Raw genomic sequence first — 16,500 nt, forward strand, 5'->3', positions numbered from 1 at the left:
TTTTTAAATAATGTTTTGTAGTTGCGTTTAATTGCCAAAATGCTGTTTGAGGTAATTTCCTTAGTAGGTGATGTCAGAGGTCACCATGTGGGAGAAGTTGGATTTCAAGGATGATAGACGAGAGAAACAGAGAAATGCTGATAAATCGTGGACGACACTGAAAAAAAAAAGTTTAAAAAAAAATGTGCGCCGAGACTCGCTTTTAAGATCAGAGTGACAAGTTACAGCATCAGGTTGTCCGAGGAACCTCCAAGGTAACTAGCTAGCTTGTAATCCTTACTCTTCTGCTGGAATCAATAAAGGAATTTCCACATATTGATCTGCCGTTAGAGAGAGAGAGCAACAGCCTTTGGGTCAGCAATATTAAATATAGGCCAAGGATATAATTTGTTCTCCTTTATGAGGAGAAACAGTGCAACAAAAAAAAATGGCACGTTCAACAGAAATATGAATCTATTCAGCTATGGAATTTGTGTACTGTCTGTATTGCAGGGCAAACAGTCCTATCCTATCTAAAAGGTACCATCTCACACATGAACTCTCGTTCCTTTGCACTGACGAGCCGGTCACGACACAGCACGCCATTTCAATACAGTTTCAACACAAAACAGCCACATAAAGATTATCCATACCATTCCCAAAATGTGAGTAGGTGACAAGCTGCTTGCTGTAGACTTGGGGTTAAAGACATAAAGCTTTCTCCTTGAGACAGAGAGATAAAGCAGTGGGATCCCAGTGTGACCTCCCACACAGCACAGCCTGGCCAGTCTGTGTGGAGACATAAGAGCAGTGGTGGTGTTGTGCCATAATGTCCACTCACTAAGTCATGCATGTATTCATGTCACCCAACAGAGCAGAACACCAAGAACACCAACCATTTCTATTTCCAGCCAACATGGTTGTGTCGTGTCTCTCCTTTAAGTTAAGTCTGCTGTTGTAGCCTGGTCCAAAATCTGTTTGAGCTGTTCGGCACAAACATTGGAGTTGATAAGATAGCACAAACTTATCTGGGACCAGTCTACTGCTTTTGGGTTTTCGCTCTAGCATGCAAAAATGTTACGATAGCTTTAAATGTATCCACTCACTCACTTTATCCACCCACTCCTACATTCAGGAGTTACACAGCTCCTGTCCTGTCTATCAACGTTAAGGCTTCTGCGACCTGTCTTTTTTCCCTGTTGGCCTTGCTGGCCCTCAAATTCAATACAATGACTGTACCCCAAATAATTACACATAAATACAGTTGAAGTCGGAAGTTTACATACACTTAGGTTGGAGTCATTAAAACTTGTTTTTCAACCACTCCACAAATTTCTTGTTAACAAACTATAGTTTTGGCAAGTCGGTTAGGACATCTACTTTGTGCATGACACAAGTAATTTTTCCAACAATTGTTTACAGACAGATTATTTCACTTATAATTCACTGTATCACAATTCCAGTGGGTCAGAAGTTTAAATACGCTAAGTTGATTGTGCCTTTAAACAGCTTGGAAAATTCCAGAAAATTATGTCATGGCTTTAGAAGCTTCTGATAGGCTAATTGACATCATTTGAGTCAATTGGAGGTATACCCGTGGATGTATATCAAGGCCTACCTTCAAACTCAATGCCGCTTTGCTTGACATCATGGGAAAATCAAAAGAAATCAGCCAAGACCTCAGAAAAACAATTGTAGACACAAAAAAGTCTGGTTCATCCTTGGGAGCAATTCCAAACGCCTGAAGGTAACATGTTCATCTGTACAAACAATAGTACTCAAGTATAAACACCATGGGACAACGCAGCCGTCATACCGCTCAGGAATGTGACGGGTTCTGTCTCCTAGAGATGAACGAACTTTGGTGCGAAAAGTGCAAATCAAACCCAATTGCAACAGCAAAGGATCTTGTGAAGATGCTGGAGGCAAGAGGTACAAAAGTATCTATATCCACTGTAAAACGAGTCCTATATCGACATAACCTGAAAGGCCGCTCAGCAAGGAAGAAGCCACATCTCCAAAACCGCCATAAAAAAGCCAGACTACAGTTTGCAACTGCACATGGGGACAAAGATCGTACTTTTTGGAGAAATGTCCTCTGGTCTGATGAAACAAAAATAGAACTGTTTGGCCATAATGACCATCGTTATGTTTGGAGGAAAAGGGGGAAGCTTGCAAGCTGAAGAACACCATCCCAACCGTGAAGCACGGGGGTGGCAGCATCATGTTGTGGGGGTGCTTTGCTGCAGGAGGGTCTGGTGCACTTCACAAAATAGATGGCTTCATGAGGAGGAAAAATTATGTGGATATATTGAAGCAACATCTCAAGACATCAGTCAGGAAGTTAAAGCTTGGTCATAAATGGGTCTTCCAAATGGACAATGACCCCAAGCATACTTCCAAAGTTGTGGCAAAATGGCTTAAGGACAACAAAGTCAAGGTATTGGAGTGGCCGTCACAAAGCCCTGACCTCAACAACCCCCCCCCCCCCAAAAAAAATGCATGTGCGAGCAATGATCCTACAAACCTGACTCAGTTACACCAGCTCTGTCAGGAGGAATGGGCCCGAAATTCAACCAACTTAATGTGGGAAGCTTGTGGAAGGCTACCCGAAACGTTTGACCCAAGTTAAACAATTTAAAGGCAATGCTACCGAATACTAATTGAGTGTATGTAAACTTCTGACTCACTGGGAATGTGATGAAAGAAATAAAAGCTGAAATAAATCATTTTCTCTACTATTATTCTGACATTTCACATTCTTAAAATAAAGTGGTGATCCTAACTGACCTAAGATAGGGATTTTTTACTAGGATTAAATGTCAGGAATTGTGAAAACTGAGTTTAAATGCATTTGACTAAGGTGTATGTAAACTTCTGACTTCAACTGTACATAGTGCATTTACATTCTCTCTTGACATAAGAGTAACAGTCTTTCCCACCAAACTCAGCATGTATTCTCTTCCCAGACTTAAAAGACACTGAATCAAAAGAGATGAAATAGACTATCACAGGCCATCTGCTAGCCCCTACAGACTGAGCCAGCTACAGTGAAAGAAGCTAGTCCCAGAGTACAGATCAGTTGCACTCACTTCCCGGCATTGCAGCACCAAGTTAAACGAACCAGGCAACCAACGACAATAGTTCATAAAGCATAGGCATCCCCTGGTAAAGGCTCCTGCCATTTACCGTGTGATTGTTGATAGTGTTTTATGTGTGCATTTTGTGTGTTTGTACGTGTGCATGTGTGTGTCTGTGCAAGAGCGAGAAAGAGACAGACAGACAGACAGACAGACAGACAGACAGACAGACAAATACTGTGGACGCCTGAAACAAACCATGCGCTCGCTACGGTAACAGGCTTTAATTTTGGTAATGGGCACTATGTGCCAAAGGCTCATTACATGGCCTTTGAAAAGTGTCCCTGGCCATGTTGAGGCTCGGAAAACAATTAGCACAGAAGCAGAAGGTAAATGAAGTGTAAAAGAAATCAGGGCTTGATGACCGAGTGAGTCTAGTCTCAGGTCTTATCTGAGGCTCTCTGAGGAAAGGATGGAAGCAGAGGGAGGGAGGGGTAATGAGGAGAGGAGAAGGAAAGAAAAAAAGTTCAATATGCCACATGCTATCTGGGTGTGTAAGCAAGCCAAGCCAAGCCAAGCCAAGACAAGCCAAGCCAGCCCTGCCTTGCCTTGCCTGGTGTCTTGGGGGGGGGGGGGGGGGCTCTGGGCTAGGGTATGAACTCCACAGAGGGGATTGAGTTTGCAGACGGAGATTGCAGCAGACAGAGGGGTCACATGTGATCAGGTGAGACTGCTCTCCTCCCCTAGGGTACAGAGGTGGCAGTAAATTGTGCAGTGGAGGAAAAGGAGAGGACACAGTCTCGGCTGGCTGTTCTCAAGTCCCCCCCCCCCTCTCTCTCCCCCCTTCTCTCTGCCTCTCTCTCTCTGCCTCTCTGACAAGCCCAAGGATCATCTCTGCTTTGTTGATTGATTAAAAGCGCAATCTGAGCAAACCTGGCCAGGAGTGCAATTACCGGTCCACCGGTTTGGGTGTCACTTCTGAGATGTGCTTGTCTGGGTGTGTATGTTTGAAATGATACCAGTGCCTCCACGTACCTAGTACACTCAGCAAGATGTTGAAGATTATCACAGCAAATGCCTTACATAAACTCCCTCTAGCTGTTTATCTCACCACAATATGCTTCTTTTACTGGGACTGAAACTGCCTCATTCAATAATAGTTTTTCAATACACACCCTCATATAGCATTTTTAAAGATCTGGGCAGATTATCTTTGTTGGCCCCAATTGGCCCTTGAGGATGCCATGGATTAAATGTAAAACAATAAATAATGAAAATGTCCATTTCCTACACCATGTAAGCAACTCATAAGCAACCACAGCACTCAGACAAAAACCCAACTAATACGAGGATCTTCCAAGGCAGCCTAAATCATTTCAGTAACACTTCATAGCTAGCCTGGACCCATCATTTGCAAGTCAGTGTTCCCAGACAACCAGGTTATGGAAAGACATAGGGTCTGCTCTGCTACCACAAGAATCATACCCATTTCTATAATAATAATATTAAATGCCATTTTGAGATGCTTTTATCCAAAGAGACTTACAGTCATGCGTGCATACATTTTACGTATGGGTGGCCCCGGGAATCTAACCCACAACCCTGCAAGCACCATGCTCTACACACTATGGATTCAGATTTTCCCGAAAATCTAGCAAGTTTCAATACCGGGAATAATTCATATTTATCCCAAGAGTCCCAAGAAATAGCAAAAAAAAATGCCCATTTAAAGCTATTCAAAACCAAGATATGGTCACTATGCCAGGGTTCTCCCCAAATAAGAGGGGTGCTGCGCCACCATGTCGGCTTGGCTGCGCCACAATGTAAATATTCTAGAGCAAATTAAACAGATATTTAGTAATGATAGAGTAACTATCTTTGATTGCCAATGACAATGTTGTGAATTGGGAAACAGGCCATTCATGAATTCAGAGCGTTATCATGTTCCTAAATTAATTCAGCGCATTTCAGCAGTAGCGATCTCGACATAACCGACTAAACTCAACTTCACAATTGATGATGGAGTTGAGCGGCGACTAGTGTGGGCAGACAGGAGCTCCGACATCACATAAAATGAGTATAGGACACAAACTTTGTAACAGCAGTCAAACAAAAAAGTCAAATGACCAAAGTTGTAAGCTTGCTAGATAACCTCCTTCAACGAATGACAGAATATCTCCTATACTTGGCTAAATCGAGTTGATGATTATACAGATAGCAGATCAGCTCATGGATAACGGGAAATAAACACTGGGAATAGTTTAAATATCTTAAGCGGGACCAACTCGGTTTTAAAAATATCCATATCTACTCTCATACTGTTTGTTGGGCACATTCTCTACCGAAGCTCTCAAATGGGCAGCAATACCAGACAGTGCAGAGAAGAGGTAAACATTTTATAGCGTTATTTTGACATGCATAAGCAAGCGACGTGCTTTGATAATGCAGCCTATGGATTACAGAATGAAGTTAGGAATTTTCATGAAAGACAGGAGTCAGGATGTTGGGTTTCAGTGGGACAGGAGAAGATAGAAGTTTCCCTCATGCCTGTCTGAATTGTTAACAGATGCCGTGTATGCGACAGGGATGCCTATGTAGTGAATTGTGCATAGGCCTATTAAATTTGGGAGTTTCTGAAGAGTCACAATGACAGCTCAAATAGGCACATGTTGTTTTGTAGGCTATACTGTAGGGGTTTCCTGTATGGTTTATTAACTGCATTCGGGTCGGTTGTACAGTCCGGCAGTATCAATTATGTGTGTGCTTTTTAAATTATGCCGACTTTGTGTGAAGTAAATACGGTAGGCTAAAAGCTTCCACGCGACAACCTATTTGGATAACGTGCCATTAAATGTTTTCTAATCTGCTGCTGAGCATGTTGTGTATTTTGTGGAATTGCATTAGTGCGACATTGGGGCATTTTTAAAATGTATTTCCTGGGTCTTGTCATTTTATTTTTTCGGGAAATGTAAACAAAGAGTGTTCCCGGGAAACTCTCGGGATCCCGATTACCCGTGTTAATCTACTACCGACTGAGCCATACAGGAACACACACTCTGGGTTTTATAAAATCAACACTAATAGAAATCCAGGAAGGTTTTAATAATTTACATGCACACGCACACAAAAGACATGCTACACATTTAACTGATATGAGTGCCTGGGTGCCGTCCGTGGATATTAAAATAAGACATCTGACAGGAGGACGGGATGGCTGGCAGGAGAAAAAATGTTTAGTATTTAATTGCACCAGAGATGGCAATTATAATGAGATTTAAAAAGCCATTTTCAATGGCAGGCAGGAGTAGTTTAGTGATGGTTTTAAGTGCAGAGGCAGGAAGAAGGTCACGTCACTGTTGCCATTAGTCCCTGAATAAAGATGCTAATGAAGGGTTTGACTTACTGCACTCCACTGTGGCTACTGCCTTCATAAAAGGTTCCATTAGATTCCCTCAGTCCAGCGTTGAACCAAGGCTTTTTAAGCCAGCTAGATCCAAGCGACTAAAGTGTGCTAAAAAGCTAAATAATATCAGATCTTTTCAGGTAAACAACACTATAATGTCGAAATTGAACTGGCTCTAGGGGAAGATGCTTTGCTATTCACTTCACAGAGGCTAGGGTTGGCGATTTTACATTATTCTACTATACTTTTCTTTACTGTAACGTTGGATTCTAGCTTGAAATATACGTATTCATGTTACCATACCAGACCTTATTGATTACTTTACATATATAAGGAATGTATGTGTTGGAGTCAATGGAGGGTGGATGAGAACTAGGTGTATGGAAAGTTACTGAGTGAGACAAGGGGGAGTGCAGAAAGTTTACATTCTGTTAAACATGTTATTGTTACTGTAAATATCATGGCTCCTAAAGAGGGAGGCAAAGGGCAACAGTCTGGTTTCAGTCACTGACAAGTTAGGACAGCTAGAGAGGGGTGAGGAATTCGTCCCGAGGTCAAGTCATATGAAGTGAGAAGGAACAGTCCTATTACACACACATAGACTTCCATGCCCTCGGAGGTTCTAGCATCAGGCAGGGCCATGACAACACCAGTGAGAGGAACCAATTAAAGTTCCTGATTAGCAACAGAGATGCCTTGGCTTTCTAGTTGTGCAAGGAGTTGACTCCGCCTAGTAAGAGGGTATACATATATGTAATCATGTCTTTGCAGCTGTATAACCCAGTGAGTGAATAAACTTGGTTTGAGCATTTTCTTGTCTGTGAGTTTTTAATCTGTTTATTCAGAACCTAACAGTACTGTACTAAACTCCACAGTATTTTGCTGTGATGTCCAAACTTGGGAAACATAGACATCTACGATTGGTACAGATTTGGTCCATCCAACCAAATTTGCTCCTGTTTTAGGGGCAGAGCTCATTAGAATATTTTTTATTTAACTAAGCAAGTCAGTGAAGAACAAATTCTTATTTACAATGACAGCCTAGGAACAGTGGGTTAACTGCCTTGTTCAGGGGCAGAACAACAGATTTTTACCTTGTCAGCTCGGGGATTCGATCTAGCAACCTTTTGGTTATTTGCCCAACCTCAAGGCTACCTGCCACCCCATAATACAAAGGATGACATCTTATAGTAGACTACTCCAAATGGATTCATGGAAATAAATATAGAACTGCAACAGAAACCCTGATATTCTGCTTAACAACTGCACACAGACCTATGGAACAGCTTCAGTTATGTAGCCTACTCAGGATTCCTCAACTTATTCCACCCATTTCACATTTACATTTTAGTCATTTAGCAGACGCTCTTATCCAGAGCGACTTACAGTAGTGAATGCATACATTTCATACATTTTTGTTTTTCTGTGCTGGCCCCCCGTGGGAATCAAACCCACAACCCTGGCGTTGCAAACACCATGCTCTACCTACTGAGCTACAGGGAAGTGGGAACAGTGGGTGTTGAGCAATAGGAAAACATTAACCTTACAAGTCATGGCTAAACCAGACCCACATTTTTACTTAACTTTGTCTCTAAGAACAAGTAACCAGTTTAATAGATGTGGAGGCTATTGAAACCACAAAATCATTGATAGTTCATTGTCATCTTGTTGTATGAAATTGATCGAACACACCCATCTCTCACTAGCCTGGGAAAAATAGCATGTGGAAAGACAGAGACAGTTGCAATGTGAAACTTAAAACCTTTCTTCCAAGAAATGTACAGTGTTTAGTGTTCCAGGATAACCCCCACCTCTTGGGGCCCTCTCCTTCCTCAGCAGAAAACCCCATTGACTTATTGGCTCTCAGTCTCAAGAGCAAAACATTAATCCGAGTTCACTCAGGGATAAAACCTTTGCACCTCAGATGCATTTTCTTTGCTAATGGTTAACCCATTTTCAATTATCTACTAGCCAAGTAGTTAAAGTCATTAGATTTCTCAATCATCATCATACCCTTTGTGCTTTTGGTCAAATTGTAGACGCTACAATTACTATGCTTAAACATGTGAGTTTGAGTACTCAATGACTTACTTGCTTAAATGAATTGCTCTTTGGGGAGCACAGGTCATTCACAAACATTCTTATGTACTACATGCTGCAAAGTAATGTTTGTTTACACTTGTAGAGAAGCATGCACAAGTCCCAACACACACAGCAACGGATTAGACAACAGCAAGTTTTCTCCAATGTCTCAGGAAGTGATAAGTTGACCCTTGCCTATAGCCTGCACATTCCACTGGAACAGGCAGCAGAAGGGAACAGTGAAAATGACCATGTGATGTCCACATGATCTCTATGGTGTGTTAGTTAGCAGAACAGAACACTTGTGGATGGTATTATCTCAATAGACTGTACATTCCGTCCATAATGAATAAGAAATACTCCTGGTAAAATAGGATTTCCTAGACTGATCCCTTCCTCGTATATACAAGCGTGTTGGTGGTTATTGTATTTATTATAAAGTATATCATTTAATTGATTAAGTAATTCCATACACAGTAGTAATGGATTTCATAAAATGGAAGAAAAATGGGCATGTATAATGGAAACATGATAAATAATTTAGTTTTGATTCAATACCAGGTGCAGCATAAAACCAACAATACAACAATAGACATCCATTGCCTGGGTTTGACTCAAGAAAGCAACAGATGATATGCCATTTGTTTGCTTTGCAAAACAATAAGGTCTATGTGAATATTATATTATATCCCATTGTATTATATTCTATTATATTATTTCCAAAACACATAACAAAAACAAACTGCATACACTCTGACTCAAAACAAACCAACACCCACAGGATAAACTTGCCCCAATAACTTCAAGGCATCCCTCTTGTCCACAGTGAAAAAACTTCTGAAAATCTCTGCCACAACAAAATATCAATACACCATTATTCAACGTTAACTTACCATTATTTCTAACTGTCTTGCAAGTATGATAGGGTAGTTGCTGTGATAAAGCAGATTTTTTTCAACCATTGTTTTAGTGGGAAACATAAAGATCTATTCCTCATACAAGCATACCAAAACAAGCCCTTTGTATTGGTAAAGCACCTGAATTATAAATACATGACAATAATGTCATTTATACTGTCAATAATGACACTTGTTTCGATATCGAATACATGCAACATGTGATAAGTGACACAGCAACAAAAATGCGAATTAACGTTTCTGATACAGCAGTATTTGATAGAGCAGAATAATAATGCATTTACAGTAGCCTTATACCTCGATATCCGGAAGATCCTTGCTCAGCATTCTAGACATTGCCTTTCGAAGAAATGTGAGTTGTCAAAATAAAAAAGGGCGTGCGAAACGCAAACTATGTTGTATGCTATCAGTGACCTGTTTGATTTCTTGATACAATATTTACAAACGCCACAATAGTTTGGAGCAGAACAGCCGAGCGCAGCTAACGTTATCTAGGGATCTCCTACCTGACTAGTATCTGTCTTAATTCTATATTTTCTAAAGTATGTGTTACCAAGTCATTGGCGTTTCTTTTGGCGATGTATAGCCTAAGCTTGATATGGATAACGTTAGTTTCGAAATGATACTGACTGGTTGTTGTTATTCTTGCTTCGTTTAGGACCATACGGAATTGAGGAATCAAAAAAAATCAGAAGCGAAACTTGGAACACGGAGTTTCCACTGGTTTCTAAACCAGAGGGGAGACTTCTGGGAACGCTTGCGAAACAGACCAAACTGACTAGGCCGTTTTTTGAGAAGTCAATGAGAGAAGTGAACAATCTTCCTTTGTTATTAGTTTTCTAGAAATCTAAAGGCACAACTTAGATTCGAGCCAATGTCTTAAGTAGTTGAACATGTTATTACTCGAACCCCGTGAAAGTCAAAAACGGACACGTTTTAATTTTCGTTAAAAAAACATTTTATATCTGCCTTTGATTTGACGACGTGCGTTTAGCTATGTTGTGTTCAAGACAACCGGGAACTTTGAAATCATGACTTCAGTAATCTAGGTCAGAAAGTCGACCTTTAGAAAGAGGCCCGAGTTCGAATTCCGAGTTGGATGACCTTTCAAAACGGTTCCCAGATGTCTTGAATGTACTGAAGTCGGAGATTTCCGAGTTCCAAGTTGTTTTGAACGCGGCATAAGCCAACGTCACCATGACATCACCTCAAGTGTGATCGGGGATTTATATTGGAGAAGCAGTTTTTGCCTACGTTCGAAGTTCCACCTCGTGCAGCGTGCGGAAGTTGATGTATGGAATACATATTAGGAACTCTCATTCCTCCTTCTCAAACGTCTCATCCTGCGCAAGTCAAGTGTCACTCTCCCTCCTCAAGCCTCCCTTAATCAAATATCAACACACTAGAGACTAGTCAAAGTCAACCCCTCCTCTTCAACCCTCACCCTAGCATTGGTCACTTATCACCACTGTTCTAGTCAAGCCACAGTTCTCCTTACCCCTCACCCTTGCACTCTTTTATTCACAATTGGCCGAAATACAAGCTAAAAGCAGATTATTTCATTTTTCTAAGGACCCCAAAAAACTGAGGCAGTGGGAGAACCTATTCATGTAAATACATTAACTAGCTACCTACACTTAGTAGGCCACTGTGTATAAGATGCTTGCTAGATAACTTTACTCTATAGCTAAGTGAATCAAATATCATTAGCTAGATATAACTTCCTATTAGCTAGCTTACTTGATGTATGTATCATTGCAAATTAAAAGCACAGGCCCCATACATTTGTAGCCATAGAAGGGGGTGAAAGGACTGCAGCTCCAGTTGACGGAGAAGTGAGAGAGTAGACAACTGGATAGGACAGATATTTGTATTTATTATGGACCCCATTAGCTGCTTCCAAGGCAGCAGCTACTCTTACTGGGGTCCAGCAAAATTAAGGCAGTTATACAATTTGAAAGACATTACAATACATTCATAACAGATTTCACAACACACTGTGTGCCCTAAGGCCCCTACTCCACTACCACATATCTACAACACAAAATCCATGTGTACGTGTGTGCATAGTGCGTATGTTATCATGTGCGTATGCATGTGTCTGTGCCTATGATTGTGTTGCTTCACAGTCCCCGCTGTTCCATAAGGTGCATTTTTATCTGTTTTTTATTTATTTACTGCTTGCATCAGTTACCTGATGTGGAGTAGAGTTCCATGTAGTCATGGCTCAATGTAGTACTGTGTGCCTCTCATAGTCTGTTCTGGACTGTTCTGTTGTTGTGAATCAGTAATGGTAACCTGCTGTATTGCGCTAACAAATGTACAAAGTCCTGTCCATTTTGCTGGTAAAACATTCAACAGTTTATTTTTCCCACACATCCAAAAACTATCCGCTATGCCTATGTCTTGTTTTTTTAGCATTGATAAAGATGGACTTACATTAGTTATTCTTCCGCATGACCCTCTCACATATGTGATTAAGCCTTTCTCACCAAATTTTCGAACCCCTGCGGTTTCTAATACCCAAATGGTGTGACACTCTACTGTTGTATTCCCTAAATCTATCCCTTTATCTTGAGAACTGTAGAAGCATTCATATTTTCCATTTACCACAGTATGTCTATCATTTTGAGGTCCATCCCATTTTGTTCTGATGTCATAAACAGCACATTCACTTTCTCCCTCACAAGTTTTATTTATTACCATATTTCCTTTAGCGCTACCTAGTGCTTTTCTGCATTCTGTATTACACCAAGGATTGTAGTATTTTCTGTTATTACATCGATAATTTTAAAACATTTTACATTCTTCAAACGCCGCAGGTTCAGGTACTATTAGTAGATCTGACATAGGAGATTTGCTACATATGATGCAATTATCCATTCTATGTTTCTGTGCCGTGTACTGAGCCCACTCATACCAGTCATTTTGTGATGCTTTCCTAAACTCTGGGTCAATGTTTAACCCTTTCATGCGTGAGTTCCAAATATCTCTAACAGGCTGACTACACCGCTCACGTCGCGTACACGAGCGTTGCGAAATAAATGTAGAAATCTATGTTATTCAATTATTGCACCCACACTGCTCGCACGCACCAACAAGCGTCTGCGTTGCCAAGGGATAAAATAGAAATCCGTTCTATTTCTGACGCAGATCGCGCTGCAAGTCCTGCCTCTCCCATCTCCTCATTGGTTTATAGAAGCAGGTACCCACGTGCCGTCTCCTCATTGGTTATTCCTGGTTATTGACTGAAAGACGAACGAGGTCAGTGGCGGTAATGCACCTAATTTATGAAAGTGGCCAATCGCAAATGAACCTCTAGGGGACCTCTTCCCGTTCTTATCCCGTTAACGGGATTGATTTTGACTACAGCCAGTGGAAAATCAGAGCGCCAAATTCAAAACAGCTAAAATCTCATAATTCCATTTTCTCAAACAATGAACTATTTTACACCATTTTAAAGATAAACTTCTCGTTAATCCAACCACATTGTTCGATTTCAAAAAGGCTTTAGGGTGAAAGCATAAAATTAGATTATGTTAGGACAGTTCCAACACAAGAAAAACCACACAGCCATTTTCCTAGCAAGGACAGGCGTCACAAATACCAGAAATTCAGCTAGAATTATGCACTAACCTTTGACGATCTTCATCAGATGACACTCCTAGGACATTATGTTACACAATACATGTATGTTTTGCTCGATAAAGTTCATATTTATATCCAAAAACAGCATTTTACATTGGCGCGTAATGTTGAGAAATGTTTTCCCTCCAAAACAGCCGGTGAACGAGCACAATGATCAATATAGAAGTGTTATGCACAGAATTATAGATACACTTCTCCTAAATGTAACCGCGTTGTCAGATTTCAAAAAAGGTTCACGGCGAAAGGACAATTTGCAATAATCTGAGTACAGCCCAGAAGACACCAATAACAAGCAAACAGAAACCCACCATCTTGGAGTCAATAAAACTAAGAAATGACATTATAAATATTCACTTACCTTTGATTATCTTCATCAGAAGGCACTCCCAGGAACCCCAGCTCCACAATAAATGTTCGATAAAGTTCATATTTATGTCCAAATAATCAATTTTGTTCGCGCATTAGGTTCACTATCCAAATCCACAACACGCATGCTTACTTAGTCCAGACGAAAAGTCAAAAAAGTTATACTACAGTTTGTAGAAACATGTCAAACGATGAATAGAATCAATCTTTAGGTTGTTTTTATCATATATCTTGAATAAAATTCCAACCGGACCTATCCGTTCTCTTTAAGAGTGAATATGAACTCAGCTCGCTCCCAAGTCCTTGCGTGTGACTGAGCCCATGCCTTATAATGGGACACCTACTTCCTTGTGCTGTTATTCCCATCAAATTCACCATAGAATCTTCAAACACCATTCTAAAGACTGTTGACATCTAGTGGAAGCTTTAGGAAGTGCAAAATGAACCCTAAGTCACTGTATACAGTCAAAAAACTACAACCTCAGATTTTTCACTTCCTGCTTGACTTTTTCTCAGGTTTTTGCCTGCCCTATGAATTCTGTTATACTCACAGACACCATTCAAACAGTTTTAGAAACTTCAGAGTGTTTTCTATCCAAATCTACATAATATGCATATTCTAGTTTCTGCGCCAGAGTAGTAACCTGTTCAAATTGGGTACGTTTTTCATCCAGCCGTGAAAATACTGTCCCCTAGCCCCAACAGGATAAAGTCAAGAGAAGAAAAAGCCTGGAAGGAAGGGAGATGACCAGAAATGATTCGGTTGACCGTTTTATGTGTGGATTAATTGGCGGACCAGAGGACCTTGTGCATTTCAGGTAAAATAACAACTCAATGTTTATATCCCAGGACAAATTAGCTAGCAACAGCAAGCTTGCTAAAATATTTTAACCTGCGTGTCGTGATCGCCTTTGATGTGGGGGTTCCATGTAACGGTCGCCCCAGCGTGAGTTTTCTTATGCACGTGATGTTAGAACGTTCTCTCCGTTCCAGAATGTGATTGTTACTCAACAGTACATTTAATCCGCGCTGCCCTCAAACCAAGGCACTTAGCCTGTTTTTATTTATAGGCTGTTTCAACTTCAATTTCAAATGATTTTCTAACAAGTTTTATTTTCTAAGAACAGTTTGAATTGAGGTGTGTTACGCCTCCTCATTCATTCACATAAAAATAGCCATTTTTACTTTTGCGGACAATACATTTTTGGGACATTTCTGACCCGGACAAAATTCCCCAAGCACTTCCCAATTGTTTTCATGCATTCCGATTCTTGCATAGATTGTAATGGGCACATATTATGTGTGTAAAATACTTTTTTGAAGGTTGTACTGATTATGATGAGCTAAGCTAATTCCAGCTGTGTGTAGCCATGTTTGTTGACATACAATGCATTCTGGGTTTCACGTAATCATCTGTTGGACCAAAGATGTTATAACAAAATGAGGTGAGTAAGGGTTCACTCATTTTTTGAGGACGTCCGGAAATGAATGGTGGGATGTGAACGATGGTGGACGACACCCTGCCTTGAACATGCATACTATTAAGAGACCAAACTCATCTTTTCTCCTTTCATAATCTTTGGTTTCTGTGAGGGAATAAAAGCATGGCAGCGTGCAGAAACTACCCATCGTCGGATTACTTTCGATTTCTAGAGTGTTTTACGCAATTATTTTGATCAATGGTGAGCTCACCCGTGATGTGATTAATTATAAACAGTAATTTATATTAGCTAATTCATATTGTAGTTTGTCACAGAGAGTTATACAAAAATGACCGCTTGTGTTATGTCAATCTTTCCTCAGTTAGTGCTAGGACAAATGTAGCCTACATTTTTCAGGTTTGGATGATTGTGTTATGCTGTAGACACTTCTGTGAATGTCTGTACTTTGCATCCAAAAATAAATTGCTCACATTTTGGACATAACTTTGTAAGCACTGTGTTTGTGCAAAATGTTTCTGAAAAAAGTGTGGCCAGCTCAAATGCTGATTGTTGCGTCATTCGAAACTGGCCGTTTAAATAAGTGTTCTAAATAAGCCTTCTAAATAAGCGTTCTAATCACACCGGTTTGATCGTATGCTACAGGGACCACTGTAGAATGATCACACCTGTGTGTTGGTAAGTGTGAAAAGGTTAATTCTAAGGTGATTTTTTCATTTTCACCATTCTTTTTGGTAACAGAAGTCCAATTTCTTTGTGTCCCTTTCTTGTGGCACTGCCATTGTCCTAGTTGTTATACTAACACTAGTAAGGGTTGTTTGGATAGTTATCATTAGTTTTACTGATGCTGTAGCTCTTTTTGGTCTTGTCAGGGGCTCTGGGTTAGGGTTTATCAGAATAATCATTACATTGTTTCCTTCTGGTCTCTCATTAATTATTCTCATAACGCATTCTTCCCCTTCCTGTTGATTAATGTCATTCATAGTAATTTATCAGTCAATCTATTCCTCTATTTACTTTTGAAGTTACACCCTTCAATACTTCAAATTATGTCACCTACCACTGGATGATGGTTCCATCCACATAGTGCTCTTTCTGGTAAAGGTTTGCTTCTCCTGATTGTAAACAATTTCCTAATTCCAATTCCTGTCATTATTTGGGCTGAGATGAGAACACTAATCCTACTCTTTTCCAAAGGAGATTCAGAGGAAACCTGCTTTCTTATTCTACGTTTGGCATGCTGTATGGCTGTAGGTGGGTCAGTTACCGTTTCTTCTAAGTTCGTCAATGTTGCTGTCCAGGGCATTCCTTTGTCATTCAGCTGGTCTGGTTTCACTTGTCTGTGCAGAGGTCCATTCAAGGGCTGAGAAGTCGATTGCAGGGAAATCTCCTTCCCCTTCTTCCGGCGGTATTCTTCCCTCCAATTGGAACGGGCTTCTGTCAGAGAAAGCATCGATTTCAGGGAAGAGTATTTCCCATTCTTCTGCTGGCATTTCTTTGTCCCATTGGAAAGGGCTTCCGTCAGGGGTATCTGCCATAGTAGGTATAAAAACAGGAGTAACAGGCATGTCACCCCCCCATCCCTG

At 40.5% G+C, this 16,500-nt stretch overlaps 1 protein-coding gene across 4 annotated transcripts in view; it reads right to left on the reverse strand.

The window, feature by feature from the left end:
• LOC106578501 (dihydropyrimidine dehydrogenase [NADP(+)]) overlaps positions 1–10,781 on the reverse strand; it is a 211,170-nt gene extending 200,389 nt beyond the window's left edge. For 2 of the 4 annotated variants that reach the window (XR_014381606.1, XM_045702118.2), the window contains exon 1: positions 10,716–10,781. Coding sequence is in view for 3 of the 4 variants with exons in the window: in XM_045702118.2 (XP_045558074.1) it covers positions 10,716–10,781 (66 nt within the window). In the remaining variant the exon portion in view is untranslated. Of the gene's footprint in view, positions 1–9,758; positions 10,444–10,715 lie in introns of those variants that run through there. The other 2 variants (XM_082965642.1, XM_014157375.3) reach the window with 1 other exon arrangement.
• Between the last annotated feature and the right edge of the window lie 5,719 nt (positions 10,782–16,500).

This window comes from Salmo salar, chromosome 19 (assembly GCF_965601325.2).
Source record: "Salmo salar chromosome 19, fSalSal1, whole genome shotgun sequence".
NCBI classification, from domain to species: Eukaryota; Metazoa; Chordata; class Actinopteri; order Salmoniformes; family Salmonidae; genus Salmo; species Salmo salar.